Source organism: Adiantum capillus-veneris, chromosome 2 (genome assembly GCF_014529385.1).
Source record: "Adiantum capillus-veneris isolate H3 chromosome 2, ASM1452938v2, whole genome shotgun sequence".
Classification (NCBI taxonomy): Eukaryota; Viridiplantae; Streptophyta; class Polypodiopsida; order Polypodiales; family Pteridaceae; genus Adiantum; species Adiantum capillus-veneris.
This window is the reverse complement of record NC_140932.1, coordinates 48,177,287-48,193,174: the sequence shown is the minus strand read 5'-3', so window position 1 is coordinate 48,193,174 and position 15,888 is coordinate 48,177,287. Positions and strand designations below refer to the sequence as shown.

Sequence of the window (15,888 nt, the reverse complement as noted above, 5' to 3'; positions counted from 1 at the left end):
ATTAACATGGAGATGGGGGTTTGGGAGAAGCATGTGATTAGAAATTGCAATAGGAAAGGCAGCATTGCAAAGACTCTGGCTTTTTCCCAAGAGCCCATGACTTGCCTTGGGTAACACCACATGCTTTCAAGATACAAGCACATGATTGCACTTCGGGAGAGGCGAGGTATCCTTATAATCAATCAAGTAGAAACAAACCATGAGAAGGTCGAGCAAGTGTATCCACTTAAAGAGCTTAAGTTTAAATGACTTTGAAATTTCCATTAGCCCAAAAAGGTAAAAGCAATGATAAAATGTGTGTATAATCATGGGCCAGCTAACCAAAAGTATCTCAGATATGAAACCTCAAGAATCACCGTGTCCTGTGTGTATACGAATTGAAATAACATTCGTATGAATCCATCATTACAATAAAGGTCTTAACAAATTAGCAGGCTCCAAAACCCCGGTGTGAATGTTGGGGGCTCTGCTTGATGGATTTCATTAGTATCAAAGCAGTTCTGCTTCAGGCAAAAAGGAATGCAAATTATGCTTCTCAATTGTGGGTTATATATAACCTATTTGCCGATCGCAAAAGTCCTTGAAGATAAAGATCGATACCATAGGCATTTGCTTTGAGAGAAATTTAACAAGGGCTAAATGGGGTATCAAGTCTGCGAGCTGCTCGATTTTAACCTTAGTATTCTTTCAACTTCATCCCAGTCATGAACTCTTGTGATTGATGGGTGTTGAGGTTCTTGATTTTTGCTCCACGGATAGCTGTTGTTGAAATCAAAGAGGAGAACTTCCATTCCACTCTTTGCACAATCCAATGCGTACACCGGATTATCATCTATCAAGATGTGAGCACCCACACCCCTGCAGACGAAAACCCCCATTATCAGTGATAACACTTCACTCTTATCAACCAAATTTCAGTTGCTGCATTTAGGCAAACAAAAAATATGAAATAATTCACTCCCCTCTAGAGTACCTGTAAGCCCAATATGTTCATCCAACAGCAAAAAACTAGGTGTAAGCACACAAGCATGCAAGTGAGCAAGCTGCAGGTGGATGAGTGCACTCTCATACTCATAAGGAATCTCTTACCATGCGCCTGTGATTCTTGTCTTGGAGGAGGGTGAGAGGGAGATGAGCCAGGAATTTTGAATCATTGTGTGTGTTCCTTGAGAAAGTGCTCATGACCGGTAGGTGAGGTTTGTTGAGGAGATTGAAGCGGTAGGGATAGACAAGATTCCAAATCTCGAGACAGAGGGAATGGATGAGCGCTTGTCCTCGACCGCGGAGACAATTTGGCAGACTACTATGGGCAGTGCTGGAGATGCAGCTCTCCTATTTGCCTACCTCCTCCCACTCTTGATTGCTATTGTCAGTCATGGCATCATTCAAAGTTCAGCATTTTGATCTTCGCCAACCTGTTCCTGAAAACAACGGCACCCCTGCTATAACGGCTTTCCCACGCCAAAAGTAGGTCTTGACCTTCTCTGATATCACTGTAGAACCAAGGGAACTGGCATGCTACTCTCCTCCCACTTGTAGGACCCTCAGGTGGTCTTTAGGAGAGCCTTAAGCTTACCACTTATCCCTAGACCTAGCCTAGGACCCGGACCCACTAGCTACCCGAGTCTTGGCACTGAGGCATAACCCATGTGTCTAATACATGCTGAAACCCACTGCATAACCAGCCCCAAAGTCTCCCAGTATCTTAAGAAAAAACAGGAGTCAAAACCATCCTCTCCCAGGGAACTCTAGCATGACAGCACCTTCCATGCGTCTAGCCACTCAGACTCAGCTAAAGGCGTCCCAGTCGAAATAACTGCCATATGCGTCTGTATTGCACACGAAGATCAAAAGTTGTGACTGCCTGTTGAATGAAAGCATATTCCAATGGAAGTCAATAGCATCCAAGATCAAACTATTGCCTTTTTGTGAGAGAAAATAGGCGCGCTGAGAAAGCATTGCATCAATCTTTTTTAATGCTCCAATGTAAACTTTCGAGTCTGAGCAAACTGTCTTGATGTCCCTCCCTACCATGCCAAGATAATCGTTTAGTAATTTGTTTCCAATCAGCTATGAAGCTAGAAGTGAAAGAGAAGCTGGAATCTTGGCTTCAAATTCATCAGGAAAGTTTTGAATGTCCTAGAGAGAGTGTGGACATCACATGACAACATAAGTGAGCAAACATAAGCGTCCAAGGCTATTTTTGTCTTGCTAGCATTGATAACACATTCAGTAGCAGTTTCCAGCACTCACCCCAGCGTTTTGGCCTCTCAGTCGAACTCTGGCATCTTTCCCCAGTACTTGCATTTTGCAGGCAAGTACCTTCAGCATCTAGCATAGCACCCCTTGCGTTTTGGCTTGGCTCTTGCCTAGCTCAGCGTTTGGATCATCAGTACCTCCGTACCATCAGCACCCAAGCATTGTAAAGGCACTTCCCGCCTTCAGCCCAGCAGGACCAGCGTTTTGGGCAGCCATCAGTCCCGCGCTGCAAGACAAGCCCATCATACCAGATCAGCCAGCGCTTCAGATTCAGCCCTCTGAATTCAGGCTTCAGCCTTCGTCATTAGTGTTTCCAGCATTCAGCCTTATCATCCCAGCACTACCAAGTACCTGCAACACAAGTACCCCTCATTGTCGTCGCATTACCAAGCATCTTCAATACCAAGTACCATTAGTACCCAGTTCATATCAGCATCTCAGCATCTAGGATCATTGTAGCAGAAAGCAAGTACTTGCTCTAACAATAGAGCAAGGGGGCTCTTTTAGGGTGGTTGGGACCCGATATGCAGTGTCGTCTCTCTTTTCTCTCTTTGTGTCTCTCTCTCCTTCATTGTGTTCAGTTCAGTTTCAGTTCAATTTCTCTTTTCAAGTGAAGTAAAGTAACCTTGTGTTTGTGTGGCGTACTAGATCCGAGCTAAATCATTTCGCTGCACCTGACAAAAACCTCTACTAAAGAGAGTAAAAAAGTGTCCTGGCAAGCTAAATGGAGAGAGGATGGCAATAGCCTCTTATAGATAGGCACTTCGGCCAAAAGCCCATTTAGAAACTGTAAATCAAGAACCAGAGCCACCAAAAGCCACCAGCGGTGAGGATGACAGTGAGCAGCTACAAGAAGCTCGGTGTCGAGCAAAGCCCACCAACTCCTTAAATTGGCAGCAAAAGGTAATGGTGGAACTTAAGGGAGAGAGCAGTCAGGGAAGAAGGCAAGGGTGAAGAGGCAGCTAACATTATCAAGAGACTTCAGCAGGTGGGTAACAAAGCACTACACCGCAGCAAACAAGGAGCTTTCACCCAGAAGAGCGAGCAGTCCACTCCTGAAGGTGGCTCTTGAAGACCATAACTGAAGAGGGAACTCCACGGAGAGTGCAAGAGGCTCTAAAAACTGCGTCCAAGTGAAAACCGTTCGAAGAGCCCTGGGAGAGCGAGGAGAGAGAAAGAAACAAACAAACAAAAAACAAAAACAAAAGCAACAGAAAAGAAAAAATAAAAACACACTCAAAGGACATGCATCCACGCACACGCGCACACACACTCACTCACACCCCCACCCCCACAAAACAAGTCCTCAGAGGGCAACGAAACACACACACACATACTGAAAGATACAATCAAGAAAAACCAAGAAAAGAAGAGAAAAGAAAGAAACAAAAAAGGAGCAAAAAATAAACAAACCCGAAACAAGCAGGGCCCCAATGAAGCAGCTAGACCAGCAAAGAGAGAAACGCACGATCAACTTCCAGGGAGTCTGAAACACCGGGAGGAGGATGGCTAGTGTGCGGCGAGGTTGCGCAAGCAACCTTCTCCAGGCAAAGACAGCGGTCCTGACGGGTTTCATATTGATGGATGATAAGCGTCACCTCCGGAAGCGAGAATGTGACAGAAGAGGAGAGGGGCTCTCTCTCTCTCTCTCTCTCTCTCTCTCTCTCTCTCTCTCTCTCTCTCTCTCTCTCTCTCTCTCTCTCTCTCTCTCTGTGATGGTGCAGCAGCGCGCTGCCTGAGCAGGTCATGTAGGGCTCGCGCAGGAAGTGCAGAGGCAGCAGAGCTAAAGGCTGAGGGCAGAAAGCGCGCAGGTCTGGTGCAGCCATCGCGTAAGGCCTGGTGCAGCCATCGCGTAAGGTGGGGAACTCTCTCTCAGCACGTGGGCAGCCCAGCAGGTCTGCACGTTTGGCACATGTAGATTCTCAGCGCGTGGGCAACCAACTCAATAAGGCAAATTAAAGCAGCACACAATATGTCTGGTGCAGCACCAGATACACACGAGGAGGGTGACCTCTTCACCACTCCACCGAAGGCAAAGCATACCTTCCAACGAACAAGGCAACAAGAAGGTATCCTGTCACCAAGTCTACTGAGAGCAAAAAAGGCTGCCAAGTTCAAAGACGAACACATGTACGAGAAGGTTCAGATCATGATTAGAGCGGAGATGAATGCTCTGAGAGCAAATTTCGAGAAGGAGGTTTATAGTGCTATGGAAGCACACAAGGTCGATTTGTCCAATGCTTTCAAAGCTGAAACACTTTGTGAGAGCTGAAGTACAAACGGTAGAGATTTCTTGGCAAGCGAAACTGGATAAAGCAACAGCCACTTGGGAAGCATGGAAAACCGAGATGCAAAAGTCAATTGGTGAGAAGGATGCAATGATTGAAGAACTACGTAAGGAAATCGCATTTTGTGAAAGCAAACCTACAAATGAGGGAGAAAATCAGCCATGCATGGTGGAGGAGCTGAAAAGCATTAAAGAGCAGGTTAAAACCCTCCAGGAAGAAGAGCATCAAAAGACAAAGGAAGCTTCATCATGGGCCGATATTCTCACTAGAACACAAAAGAAGGCTGAGGAAGCAGAAAAGTGGATTGAAGTGGTAAAGAAAGGAAAAGGGGGAGTACATAGTCTCACACCCCCGTCCACCATCATCAACATGACATTACAAGAAGAACAAAAAAGAAAGACAAGAGCTCTACATGTACGTGTAACCGGGCTCAGAGACGGAGACAAGGTGGAGGAGGAAACCAAGGAGCTCTTGCTCATGATGGGAATCGCAAGCCCTTTGCATACGCGAGCTTGGAGAGTGGGCAAAATAAGTGAAGGAGGGGGAGAATCTTCAAGGGAAAGAGCACTCATTTTACGCTTCCCAACTATGGAGGCAAAGAAAGAATTTTTGAAGAAGAGACCCACTCTCAAGAAGACAGATATCTTCCTTGGAGATGACCTCACGCTAGCACAACTCGCACACATGAAGGAGGTCATGCCAGAGATAAAAGCGGCAAGAGAGAAGGAGAAGATTGCTTTCTATAGAGATGGGAGAGTAGTGATTTTAGAGCGCCGCTCCGCATGACGGTGCGAGACCTATGGGACCACTCTTCATATGGCAGCATGGAACTGCAATGGATCATTTCGGTTGGATGTGGGGGCGTTTCAGGACAGCTATTTTGGGAGAGACATTGTTTTTTACTCAGAGACACACCAGGCTCCGAGACAGCTTATGCCACATGTATCTGGATATAGGTGGGAGACGACATGCAGAGCAGGAACTAGATCTGAGCTTAGAGGACGGGGATCTGGAGGAGTAGCTGTCTTATTCACGGAGGAGCTCCAACCACTCATACACATTGTTCGCAGAGATGAGCAGGCCAGGTATATGTGGGTGAGGCTGAGGGCAGAGACTGACCATTTTCTTTACATTGCCATATGCTACTTTCCTCCTAGTACTTCAGCCTATGCTACGTCCAGAGGACAGTCCCCCTTAGATGATGATATCTCGGGTTCTCTAGAGATGGTGACATTATCTTGTTGGGTGACTTCAATGCTAGGACAGCTCAGATGCAGATAGCTTTCTATGATACTTCAGAGGAGATGATGAGGGAGTTGGAGACCAGCGACTTGGGCTTGTCTAGGGCTTCACAGGACTTGGAGCACACAGAGTACGGGAGATTCTTAGTAGAAATGGGAACTTCACATGGTCTTGCCATTTTGAATGGCTTGCAGAGATTTCCAGAGGCGGGGGGGTTTACTTGCTTCCCACATAGGCATGGCGGCAGTACAGTGGACTATGTTATGACCCAGCCCAGTTTCATATCTTCTATTCATGACTTCACGGTTGGCTCCAGACCTATTGGTATAGCGGTGGACCACGCACTCCTGACTTTCACTATATCATTTCGTTTCAGTTCAGCATCTCTGGCACGGCCACCCACACATGCCCGTTACACCTTTACACGAGAAACTGACTCAGTTTATATGGATGGGATCTACAGGCGTCTATGTACAGAGGAGCCAGGCCGCCCTCTAGACGAGCTCACTCAGATCTTGACAGATACACTACATGCTGCAGCAGTCGAGGCATACCCTCACACCCAGCTTGAGTCCAGACACCGCGCTGGGAGTATGCCCCAGAACAGCTGGTATGATGATGAGTGCAGAGAGATGCGAGCTACACTTCAGAGGGAGGTACTTTTAGGGATTATCACACACAAACAGTCGCAGGTTCTCTTTCGGCGCCTAGTACGGCGAAAGAAGAGAGCTTATCTTGCTCAGCTCGAGGAGGAGTTATATCAGCTTTTCTTGAGCCAGGACTCAGGGGAGGCGTGGAGGCGTTTTCACGAGTATTCTTCTACACTTGCCATTACATCTACAGAGACTTGGGGTACATATGCAACCTCTCTCTACTCGATCCCAAGGCAGCAATCCTTACCTGATCCCCTAGAGCCTTGTCCACAGACTTGCACTTTCTTCACTGCTGAGATGGTAAAGAAAGCCCTTGACAGGATGAAGACTGGGAGAGCTTATGACCATGATGGTCTGGTGGCCGAACACTTTATACATGCTAGAGATATGCTTGCAGACCTGATTGCAGTGATGTTCAACCGAGCCATGTGTGAGGGATTTCCTAGCACTTGGAGCTTATCCACTATTGTGCCTATCTTCAAGCCAGGAGACCCTATGGAGCCAAGGAACTACCATACCATCATGATTGGACACACTTTGGCTAGGTTGTATGCATCTATTATCGAGCATCACCTCAGTAGATAGGCAGAGAGACAAGGCATACGGGCTTTAGGACACGCAAGCTTCAGGAAGGGACTCTCTACTCTTGATCATATACTGACGCTCAGAGCTATCATTGAGGAGGGTAGAGCGCACGGCAAGAGGATCTACTGTAGCTTTGTGGATTTCCGCAAAGCCTTTGACACGGTCCCTAGAGCTAGGTTGATGCACAGATTACGTGAGCTGGGTGTGCCCACAGAGCTGATTTGGGGGATTATGGCCCTGTACAGGACAGTGGTGGGACAGGTACGCACTCCAGAGGGTATGTCTGGTCTAGTTCACTCCACCATTAGGGTGAAACAGGGATGCCCACTCTCCCCTACTCTCTTTGGGATGTACATTGATGAGGTTTCAGACTACATAGAGAGGGACGGTGGAAGCGGAGCACAGTTGGCGAGCACATAGATTTCCTTGCTGTTATATGCGGATGATAGTGTCTTGATTTCTGATTCTCCAGAGGGGATGCAACGTCATCTAGATGCTTTACATAATTTTGCTCACGATAGTGGTATGTCTGTAAACCTTAGCAAGACTAAGGCTATGGTGTTCAATACCACACCACAGTGGGTCAGACGGTCACCTCCTGCATTTACTTATGGCCATCAGCCAGTGGAGTATACAGATGCATACACATACCTGGGGGTGGTCTTTAGCAGCCCAGGGTTTTCTTTGAGGAGAGCAGCAAAGATGAGACTGACAAGAGCACATACAGCTTTGGGGAGATTAGAGAGGATGTGTTCACAGATCCAATTTCAAGAACCTCGTACAAAGCTTTGGCTCTTCGATACCTTAGTGACCTCAGCCATGCTATATGGAGTTCAGATATGGGGCCCTTCTATGGCTCATAGCAGTCGCCCTAGTAGTACTGATGGGTGGAGATGCATGGAGAGACCTCTGGTTTCCATGATTTCGCGGATGATTAGAGCCAAAGCCTCAGTACCACATGAGATTATCCGCGCAGAGCTGGCTGTCCCCCCCCCCCCCCCCCCCCCCCCCTCCCCCCCCCCCCCTCCCCCCCCGCTGGTGGTAGAGGCACTCACTAGATCAGTCTCCTTTTACATAGCATCTCGAAGCTCCCCAGAGACAGGTATGCACGTTTAGCACTGGAGTCTTCTCGGCAGCTGGCTTCACAAGGAGATACAGCATGTTGGTATGCACAGATGACCTCTTGGTTCCAGATTCATGGTTTTAGCATAGACAGGCTACCACCCTTCCAGTATTCGCTGGATGCACCCTCCTTGTCCCTTACTCGGACAGAGGTTAGCAGACTCATCAAACAGGATGTGACTCAGCTGGATACAAGGAGGGGACTTGGATAGAGCCGACCCATGAGCTAGGCACGAAGATGTCTTTCTACAAGGAGCATCTTCTCCAGCTCACAGAGGACGGTTTTGTGACTATGTGACTAGACCTAGCTACATGGACACACACCTGTCATGTGGCTTACGATGTGCCATTGGTCATATACGCACATCTTCTCATCAGCTGGAGATTGAGGTGGGTAGATTTAGCAGAGTACCAGCAGAGGCCAGGATATGTCAATTATACCATTTGGAGCCAGAGACAAAGTTGCACTATATATGCCATTGCCCAGTTTACTATGAGATACGAGGCCGTTTTCATTCCCTCTTTAGGGATGGTTTTGGGCCACTGTCTCGAGTTATGAGGTACCAGGATCAGAGATGCCTTGGGCTATTCTTGCTAGAGCTGCGCAGACACAGAGAGAGCCTCTTGAGGAGATCGGATAGGGGGGGAGAGTCCCAGAGGGAGATCATTGATTTCTTTCGTGTGGAGACGCGCCAGTCAGAGGAGCAGGATCCAGAGCAGCCTCCAGGACCTACCTGCACTAGAGGTATACTCATTGACAGGGCCATGGAGCTTGGGAGATCTAGACGCCCGCAATTGCGAGGATCATCACTGCATCGACGGAGGATTCATCAGAGGATTAGGATCATTCTAGCACGATATGGGAGACGCTCAGCCAGAGTGCTTACTATGGAGGACATTGATGAGATTCGCCAGCGGCCGATGCTGGACATCTTGGGACCCTGATGTGCAGATGCTCCCTCACCCTCAGTTTCTTCATGTGCATGAGTTTGTATCATTGGATTGTTGTACTGGCTAGAGAGTCTCTAGTCAATGCCCCCCCCCCCCTCCCCCAACTTGTCACTACAACTTTCAGTCTAGTTTTTCTTTCATAGTTTTTTCTTCTTTTCAGTTCTACAGACAGTGTATCAGATACACCATTTTGTAACCGTGATGGTCTCATATGTCATTTTGGCCTTTTGTAGACGTAAATATATCATATCATATCATTTCATCTCTCTCTCTCTCTCTCTCTCTCTCTCTCTCTCTCTCTCTCTCTCTCTCTCTCTCTCTTTTTTGGAAAAAGTCAGGATTGTATATTACTGAGTACAATATAATCCCCAACGGATGCCAAAATAGCCTATCACGTGGGGTGTACAAGCTGAATGTAAGGAGGAGTGCCACTATAGTGACTACTCGACTAGAACAATCTCATGGTGGTCGGTGTGAGGAGTGGAGGAGAAACCATTGAGGAGGGACATAATGCCAAGTAATCTGACCACCTGTCACTGTGAAGAAGAGTGGGGATCGAGCCCAACGCCGAAGGAAGGCAAATCGACGAGCCTCGGCTGCTCGAGATGTACCTGAGGAAGAATCCCACTGCCAAATCAGGGTGTGAATGATGTCCAGCCAAATGGCAGTGAGGATATCCTGAAGGAGCTGTGGAGCCGCACTGAGAATGTGAAGACAACGAGCTTTCCAAAACATTCCATAAGTGTAATACTAGTGATGACTGAAAAAACTTCGTCACGTGTCTGAGAATCCCCCTGCCAAGCGATCTGTGGTAGCATAGCCAAAGTCCCTCGCCGATAACCAATCGAGGTAAGCATGAAGGCTGGATCTGTGGCTGAGCCTTCGTAGAAAAGATGCGGGCCGAGCATCGGCATCAACCATGAGACAGATCCCCAATTGAGAAATCCATGCTGAACACCTGTTCTGCTGAGTAGAAAGCAAACTGCAAGCCACACTACATGGGAAGCTGAGCATGACCAAAGACAGTGGGCAGGTGACTCAAGTAGTCGCAAAGGACAGCGAGTACATAACGGATCATGACCCATAGTAGCTAGCCAAGTCCCTCTCTCTCTCTCTCTCTCTCTCTCTCTCTCTCTCTCTCTCTCTCTCTCTCTCTCTCTCTCTCTCTCTCTCTTGTTAGGGAATAAAGGCCTAAGTGCCTTGTATTTACTAACTTATAAGTTAAAAGACTTATAAGTGAGGGGGCCCAAGTGTGAATGGCCCCCTAGTCACTTACTCATATACTCAAAGGTGAAGCCCAAATAACACAATAGCGTGGTTTTTTCCCAAATCCAACGAGCTCTCTCTCTCTCTCTCACGTTTTCTCTGCGCAAGCCTCTTTCTGTGCCAATCTCCTCTCCTCCTTCACCCTCATTGCATAGGACAGCAAGTGGGCTCTCTCTCCTGCTCCCCCACACATGGTATCAGAGCTTTAGGGTTTCCAAGAGAGCCATCTTCGCAACACAGATCAGAATTCTGTTTTTGCTCGCTGCGGGAAGGATATTCAACCGTTTTCGATCAACTCTGTCGCGAAGGGATCCTCTCACCGTGTAGAATCGACCTCCGGTGACAGTTTCCCCAAAATTAGGGTTTCAAAAAACTGGCGAACAGCAGCCTATTTCTGCTGAAATTGACCAATTTCGGAGTCAATTTGATGCAATTTCATTAGGGCAAGTCTCACAGGTCAATCTTACAGGTGTTTCCACCAACGAGGTTCTGAAAATTCAGCAAAACAGGTGTTTACAGGTCTGATTTTTGCCCTAAAACAGGGAATTTCAGCAAGCAAATGATGTATACACCTTGTGGAAACCTTTGGTAAGGGTTTGGCAGTGAATGTACGCCGTTTTGGGGTGATTTCGCGTGAAATTTGCTCGCTGTTTTTCTGTAACAGCAAGCTGTTTATTGCCCGATTGTGCACATTTGGGCGTGTTTAGGTCGGCAAAACAAGGTTTCAGTGTTTGCAATCACTCAGAATGGCTTCTAGCAGTGAAAGTGGCAATTTGTTGCACATTCGCAAGCTTGAAGGTGCCCATAACTTTGCTATATGGAAGAAGCAATGTTATAATGTGATGTTGCAGAAGAAACAGGCGAAACCTATTAAGTTACAGGGTGTGAAACCGGTTGATATGGAGGTTGAAGAATGGGAAGAAGTGGACGAGTTGGCTCGCTCCACGATCATGCTTTCGATGTCTGACAATTTACTCTTCAATGTAGAGAATGAGCAGACAGCATGGGGCATGTGGAAGCGTTTAGACGAGTTGTATGCACAGTAGAGTGTTGCCAGTAAAGTGTATTGGCTTAAGAAGCTTATGGATCTCCGCATGAAGGAGGGCACGCACATGTCAGTGCACCTCAATGAATTCAATTCTATTTTCAGCCAACTGACAGAGCTGAAATTCACGATTGATGAGGAGTTCAAAGCTATTTTTCTGCTATGCACATTGCCCGAGAGTTGGGATGTATTCCGGACAGCTCTTAGTAACTCAAGTGCGTCACTTAAGTATGCAGATGTAGAGAGTTCTCTCTTGATGGAAGAGATGAACAGGAAGAACACCACAGGTGGGTCTTCTAATGCATTGCACTTGAGAGGCAGGTCTCAACAGAGGGAGAAATCTGACAGTAAGGACAGGGCACGCAGCAAATCTCGTAGGAAAGATGTTGTGTGTCATCATTGTGGAAAGAAAGGGCATTATAAACGGGAATGCTATGAGTGGAAGAAAGAGAAGAACAAGGGTGCTGAAACTGATGCAAAGGACAAGGGAAATGCCAAGAAGAGCACTGTGTTGATTGAGGAAATCAATGTTGCTAGTAGTTGTGACAGTGACAGCAGCACTGATATACTCAATGCCTCTTCTGTGGATGCACATACCCTTGCTATGGGTTCTGATGTGGACATGCATACTTGGATTCTTGATTCAGGTGCCTCCTTTCATGTAACACCTCATAGGGATTGGTTTACACAGTACTCAGGTGAGGTGCAGGGCACTGTTTATTTGGGAGACAACTATGCATGTGACATTGCAGGTATTGGCAGTGTCCAGTTTTCCTTTGCTGATGGTATGACTTTTGTTTTGCACAAAGTGCGCCATGTGCCACAACTCAAGAAGAGTTTGATTAGTACAGGGCAGCTAGATGATGCAGGCTATCACACCACTTTTGGTGACAGCAAGTGGAAAATTTGTAAAGGGGCCCGGATTGTAGCCAAGGGTTGTAAATCGGACACTTTGTATCCTTTGCATGTATCTAGTGTGCGTGACCATGTTGTCGCCGTAACCGAGCAGCCAAGTGTTTCTTTGTGGCATGGCCGGTTGGGACACATGAGTAAAAGAGGAATGGAAACTCTGTCTCGTTGTGGTTATTTGCCGTGTTTGAGGTATGCTGATTTTTCTCATTGTGAGCACTGTATTTATGGTAAGCACAGTCAAACACCACACAAAAGGTCTCTTTCTTTGAAGTCTGACAGGTTAGACTTAGTGCATTCCGATGTATGTGAAATGCCACAGTTGTCCTTAGGGGGAAAGAAATATTTTGTCTCGTTTATCGATGATGCTACACATAAGGTGTGGGTGTATCCAATACGTGCTAAAAGCGATGTTTTGGATACTTTCAAGAAGTTTCTTGCGTTTGTTGAGAATCAAACTGACAAGAAGCTTAGGTCTTTGCGCTCAGACAATGGGGGGGAGTATGTATCAAAAGCATTTATTGACTTTTGTGCTACTAAAGGTATTAAAAGAGAGCTCACGGCTCCTTTTAATCCCTCTCAGAATGGAGTTGCAGAGAGGTTGAACCGGACTATCCAAGAGAAAGTTCGGAGTATGCTGTCACATGCTGCATTACCTCATGGTTTTTGGGCAGAAGCTGTGCAAACAGCTATTCACTTGATTAATCGCTCACCTAGCAAGGCTTTGGGTGGAAAGGTGCCTGAGGAGGTGTGGTCTGGCAAGCCACCCTCATATTCACATTTAAGAGTGTTTGGTTGTGAGGCCTATGTTCACATCCGGAGTGAACTGCGCACCAAACTAGAACCAAAGTCTCATAAATGCATTTTCCTAGGATATGGTGAGGATGGTGAAATGGGGTATAGATTATGGGATCCCGCATTACGGAAAATCATACGCAGCAATGATGTCATCTTCAATGAGGATTGCATGCACAAACAGCCCACAAAGGTTGAGGAAGTGCGCCGGGTTGTTTTTCGTGAAGATGTTACATATGGACAGCCAAGAAGGCCCAATGTTCAGCAGCCTTAACATGCTGAAAATGGTGCTGAAAATCAGCCTTTAGTTGCTGAAAATCAGCCCCAACAAGTTGCCATTGATGCACCACAGGTAGGGGAACAGGTTGATGCTCCTAGACCGCCCGTTGTTGCGATGCAACCGGCTGAACAGCCTGCTGTTTTTGATGGTTTACAGGCTGAAAATCCACCTGTTATGGATCATTGGGTGCGTAGGTCTACTCGGGTGACAAGGCCCCCCGATAGATATGAACCGTCTTTGGACTATGTCATGCTTACTGATTGTGGTGAGCCGTCTTGCTATAAAGAGGCTATGCAACGGGAAGACAGTAAGAAATGGTTCAAAGCAATGGTTTCGGAAATGCAGTCTTTGGAGAAAAACCATACATGGGACTTGGTTGATTTGCCTAAAGGGTATAAGGCTCTGCCATGTAAATGGGTTTACAAGACCAAGGTCACATCTGATGCTTCTTTTAAGTACAAAGCACGTTTGGTTGCTAAAGGATACAAGCAAAAGCATGGTGTTGATTTTGATGAGATTTTTTCTCCTGTTGTAAAGCTTGCCACATTACGTCTTGTTTTAGGCCTGGTTGCTTCTGAAGATATGGAGTTAAAGCAAATGGATGTCAAAACAGCGTTTTTGCATGGCGATTTGCTTGAGATGATCTATATGATGCAGCCAGAAGGTTTTGTGTCAAAGGGGCAAGAGAAGAAAGTATGTAGACTCTTGAAGAGCTTGTATGGTTTGAAACAGTCTCCCCGTGCATGGTATCACAAGTTTGATACATTCATGAGGTCTCAAGGATACAAAAGAAGTAAATCTGATCACTGTTTGTATATCAAAACGGCAAGTGATGGATCTCTTCTATTGCTGATTTTGTATGTTGATGACATGCTTATTGCTGGTAACAATGTCACGGAGTTGGATGCATTACAGCAAAGCTTAAAGAATCGCTTTGACATGAAGGATCTTGGTGATGCTAATCATATTTTGGGCATGCGTATCTCTCGAGATAGACTCAACAGGTGTCTGTATCTATCTCAACGAGATTATGTTAATAAGGTGCTACATCGTTTTCATATGGATGGGGGAAAGGCACTTGGTACTCCGCTGCCTCCATATGTAAAACTGACTGCACATGACTGCCCAAACACAGATGATATGCGGGCTGAAATGGCCAAGGTTCCTTATGCATCAGCCGTTGGCAGTTTGATGTATGCTATGGTTGCTACACGTCCGGACATTGCATTTGCGGTGGGAGTGGTAAGCAGGTACATGAGCAATCCTGGCAAAAAGCATTGGGAAGCAGTGAAGTGTATCTTGAGATACTTGAAAGGCACTAAAGACTTGTGCATTTGTTTTGGGAAGAGTGAGACATCTGTGCATGGCTTTACAGATGCAGATTTTGCTGGACATCCAGATTGCAGGAAGTCTACCTCTGGATATGTGTTTACATTCACAGGAGGTGCAGTTTCTTGGATTTCTAGACTGCAAAAATGTGTTGCTTTGTCTACCACTGAGGCTGAGTATGTGGCTGCCACTGAGGCATGCAAAGAAGCTTTGTGGCTCATGCGTTTGGTAGAAGAGCTTGGCATTAAGTCACCGGTTCCTGTGCTACACTGTGATAGTCAGAGTGCTATTATGCTTGCAAGGAATCCTGTTTTTCATGCCAAGACAAAGCACATAGAGGTGAAGTATCATTTTATCAGGAGTGTGCTTGATGACAAGAGCATTACACTTGTCAAGGTGCACACAGATGACAATCCTGCAGATCTTTTGACCAAGAGTCTTCCAGCAGAGCGGTTTGCATATTGCCGACAGATGATGGGTGTTGGATGAGTAAGTGCATGATCAACTGATGTATTATAGTTAGTTGATTCTTTGATCTCCCAAGGTACATTGCCTTTAGGTGGGAGGTTGTTAGGGAATAAAGGCCTAAGTGCCTTGTATTTACTAACTTATAAGTTAAAAGACTTATAAGTGAGAGGGCCCAAGTGTGAATGGCCCCCTAGTCACTTACTCATATACTCAAAGGTGAAGCCCAAATAACACAATAGCGTGGTTTTTTCCCAAATCCAACGAGCTCTCTCTCTCTCTCTCACGTTTTCTCTGCGCAAGCCTCTTTCTGTGCCAATCTCCTCTCCTCCTTCACCCTCATTGCATAGGACAGCAAGTGGGCTCTCTCTCCTGCTCCCCCACATCTCTCTCTCTCTCTCTCTCTCTCTCTCTCTCTCTCTCTCTCTCTCTCTCTCTCTCTCTCTCTCTCTCTCTCTCAGCCTTGCTGTGAGCCGCACAGCAAGGCTGCGCCCTTAGCAAGACAGGTCGCAGGTACGCAGGCAGCAAGCCTTTCCCGTTGTGGGGGCTGTGAGCAAGTGGAGCATCAGGGCCGCGAGCTAACCCTACATGGGGCCACATGCATCTATTTTGCCAGTACAGGGGCAGGGTTGGGAGCAGACCCGGCTGGGTTGCATCTCTTGTTTTGAGCAGTGGGTTATGCTGCGCACCCTGCGGGGT

General features: G+C 46.8%; 2 protein-coding genes across 3 annotated transcripts in view; one reads left to right on the top strand and one right to left on the bottom strand.

Annotated features, from left to right (window-relative positions):
* Nucleotides 1-275: 275 nt before the first annotated feature.
* The window catches only part of LOC147462723 (uncharacterized), a 60,955-nt gene continuing 45,342 nt past the window's right edge, over nt 276-15,888 (bottom strand). Inside the window, exon 6 of one of the 2 annotated variants that reach the window (XM_086485214.1) lies at nt 276-858. In XM_086485214.1, coding sequence (XP_086341340.1) covers nt 648-858 — 211 coding nt within the window. In that variant the 3' untranslated portion in view covers nt 276-647. Of the gene's footprint in view, nt 859-1,006; nt 2,611-15,888 lie in introns of those variants that run through there. The other variant, XM_086485221.1, reaches the window with a different exon arrangement.
* Nucleotides 5,808-7,165, top strand: LOC147462725 (uncharacterized). The gene has a single exon (XM_086485202.1). The coding sequence runs from the start codon at nt 5,819-5,821 to the stop codon at nt 7,025-7,027; it is 1,209 nt and encodes a 402-aa protein (XP_086341328.1). The 5' UTR covers nt 5,808-5,818; the 3' UTR covers nt 7,028-7,165.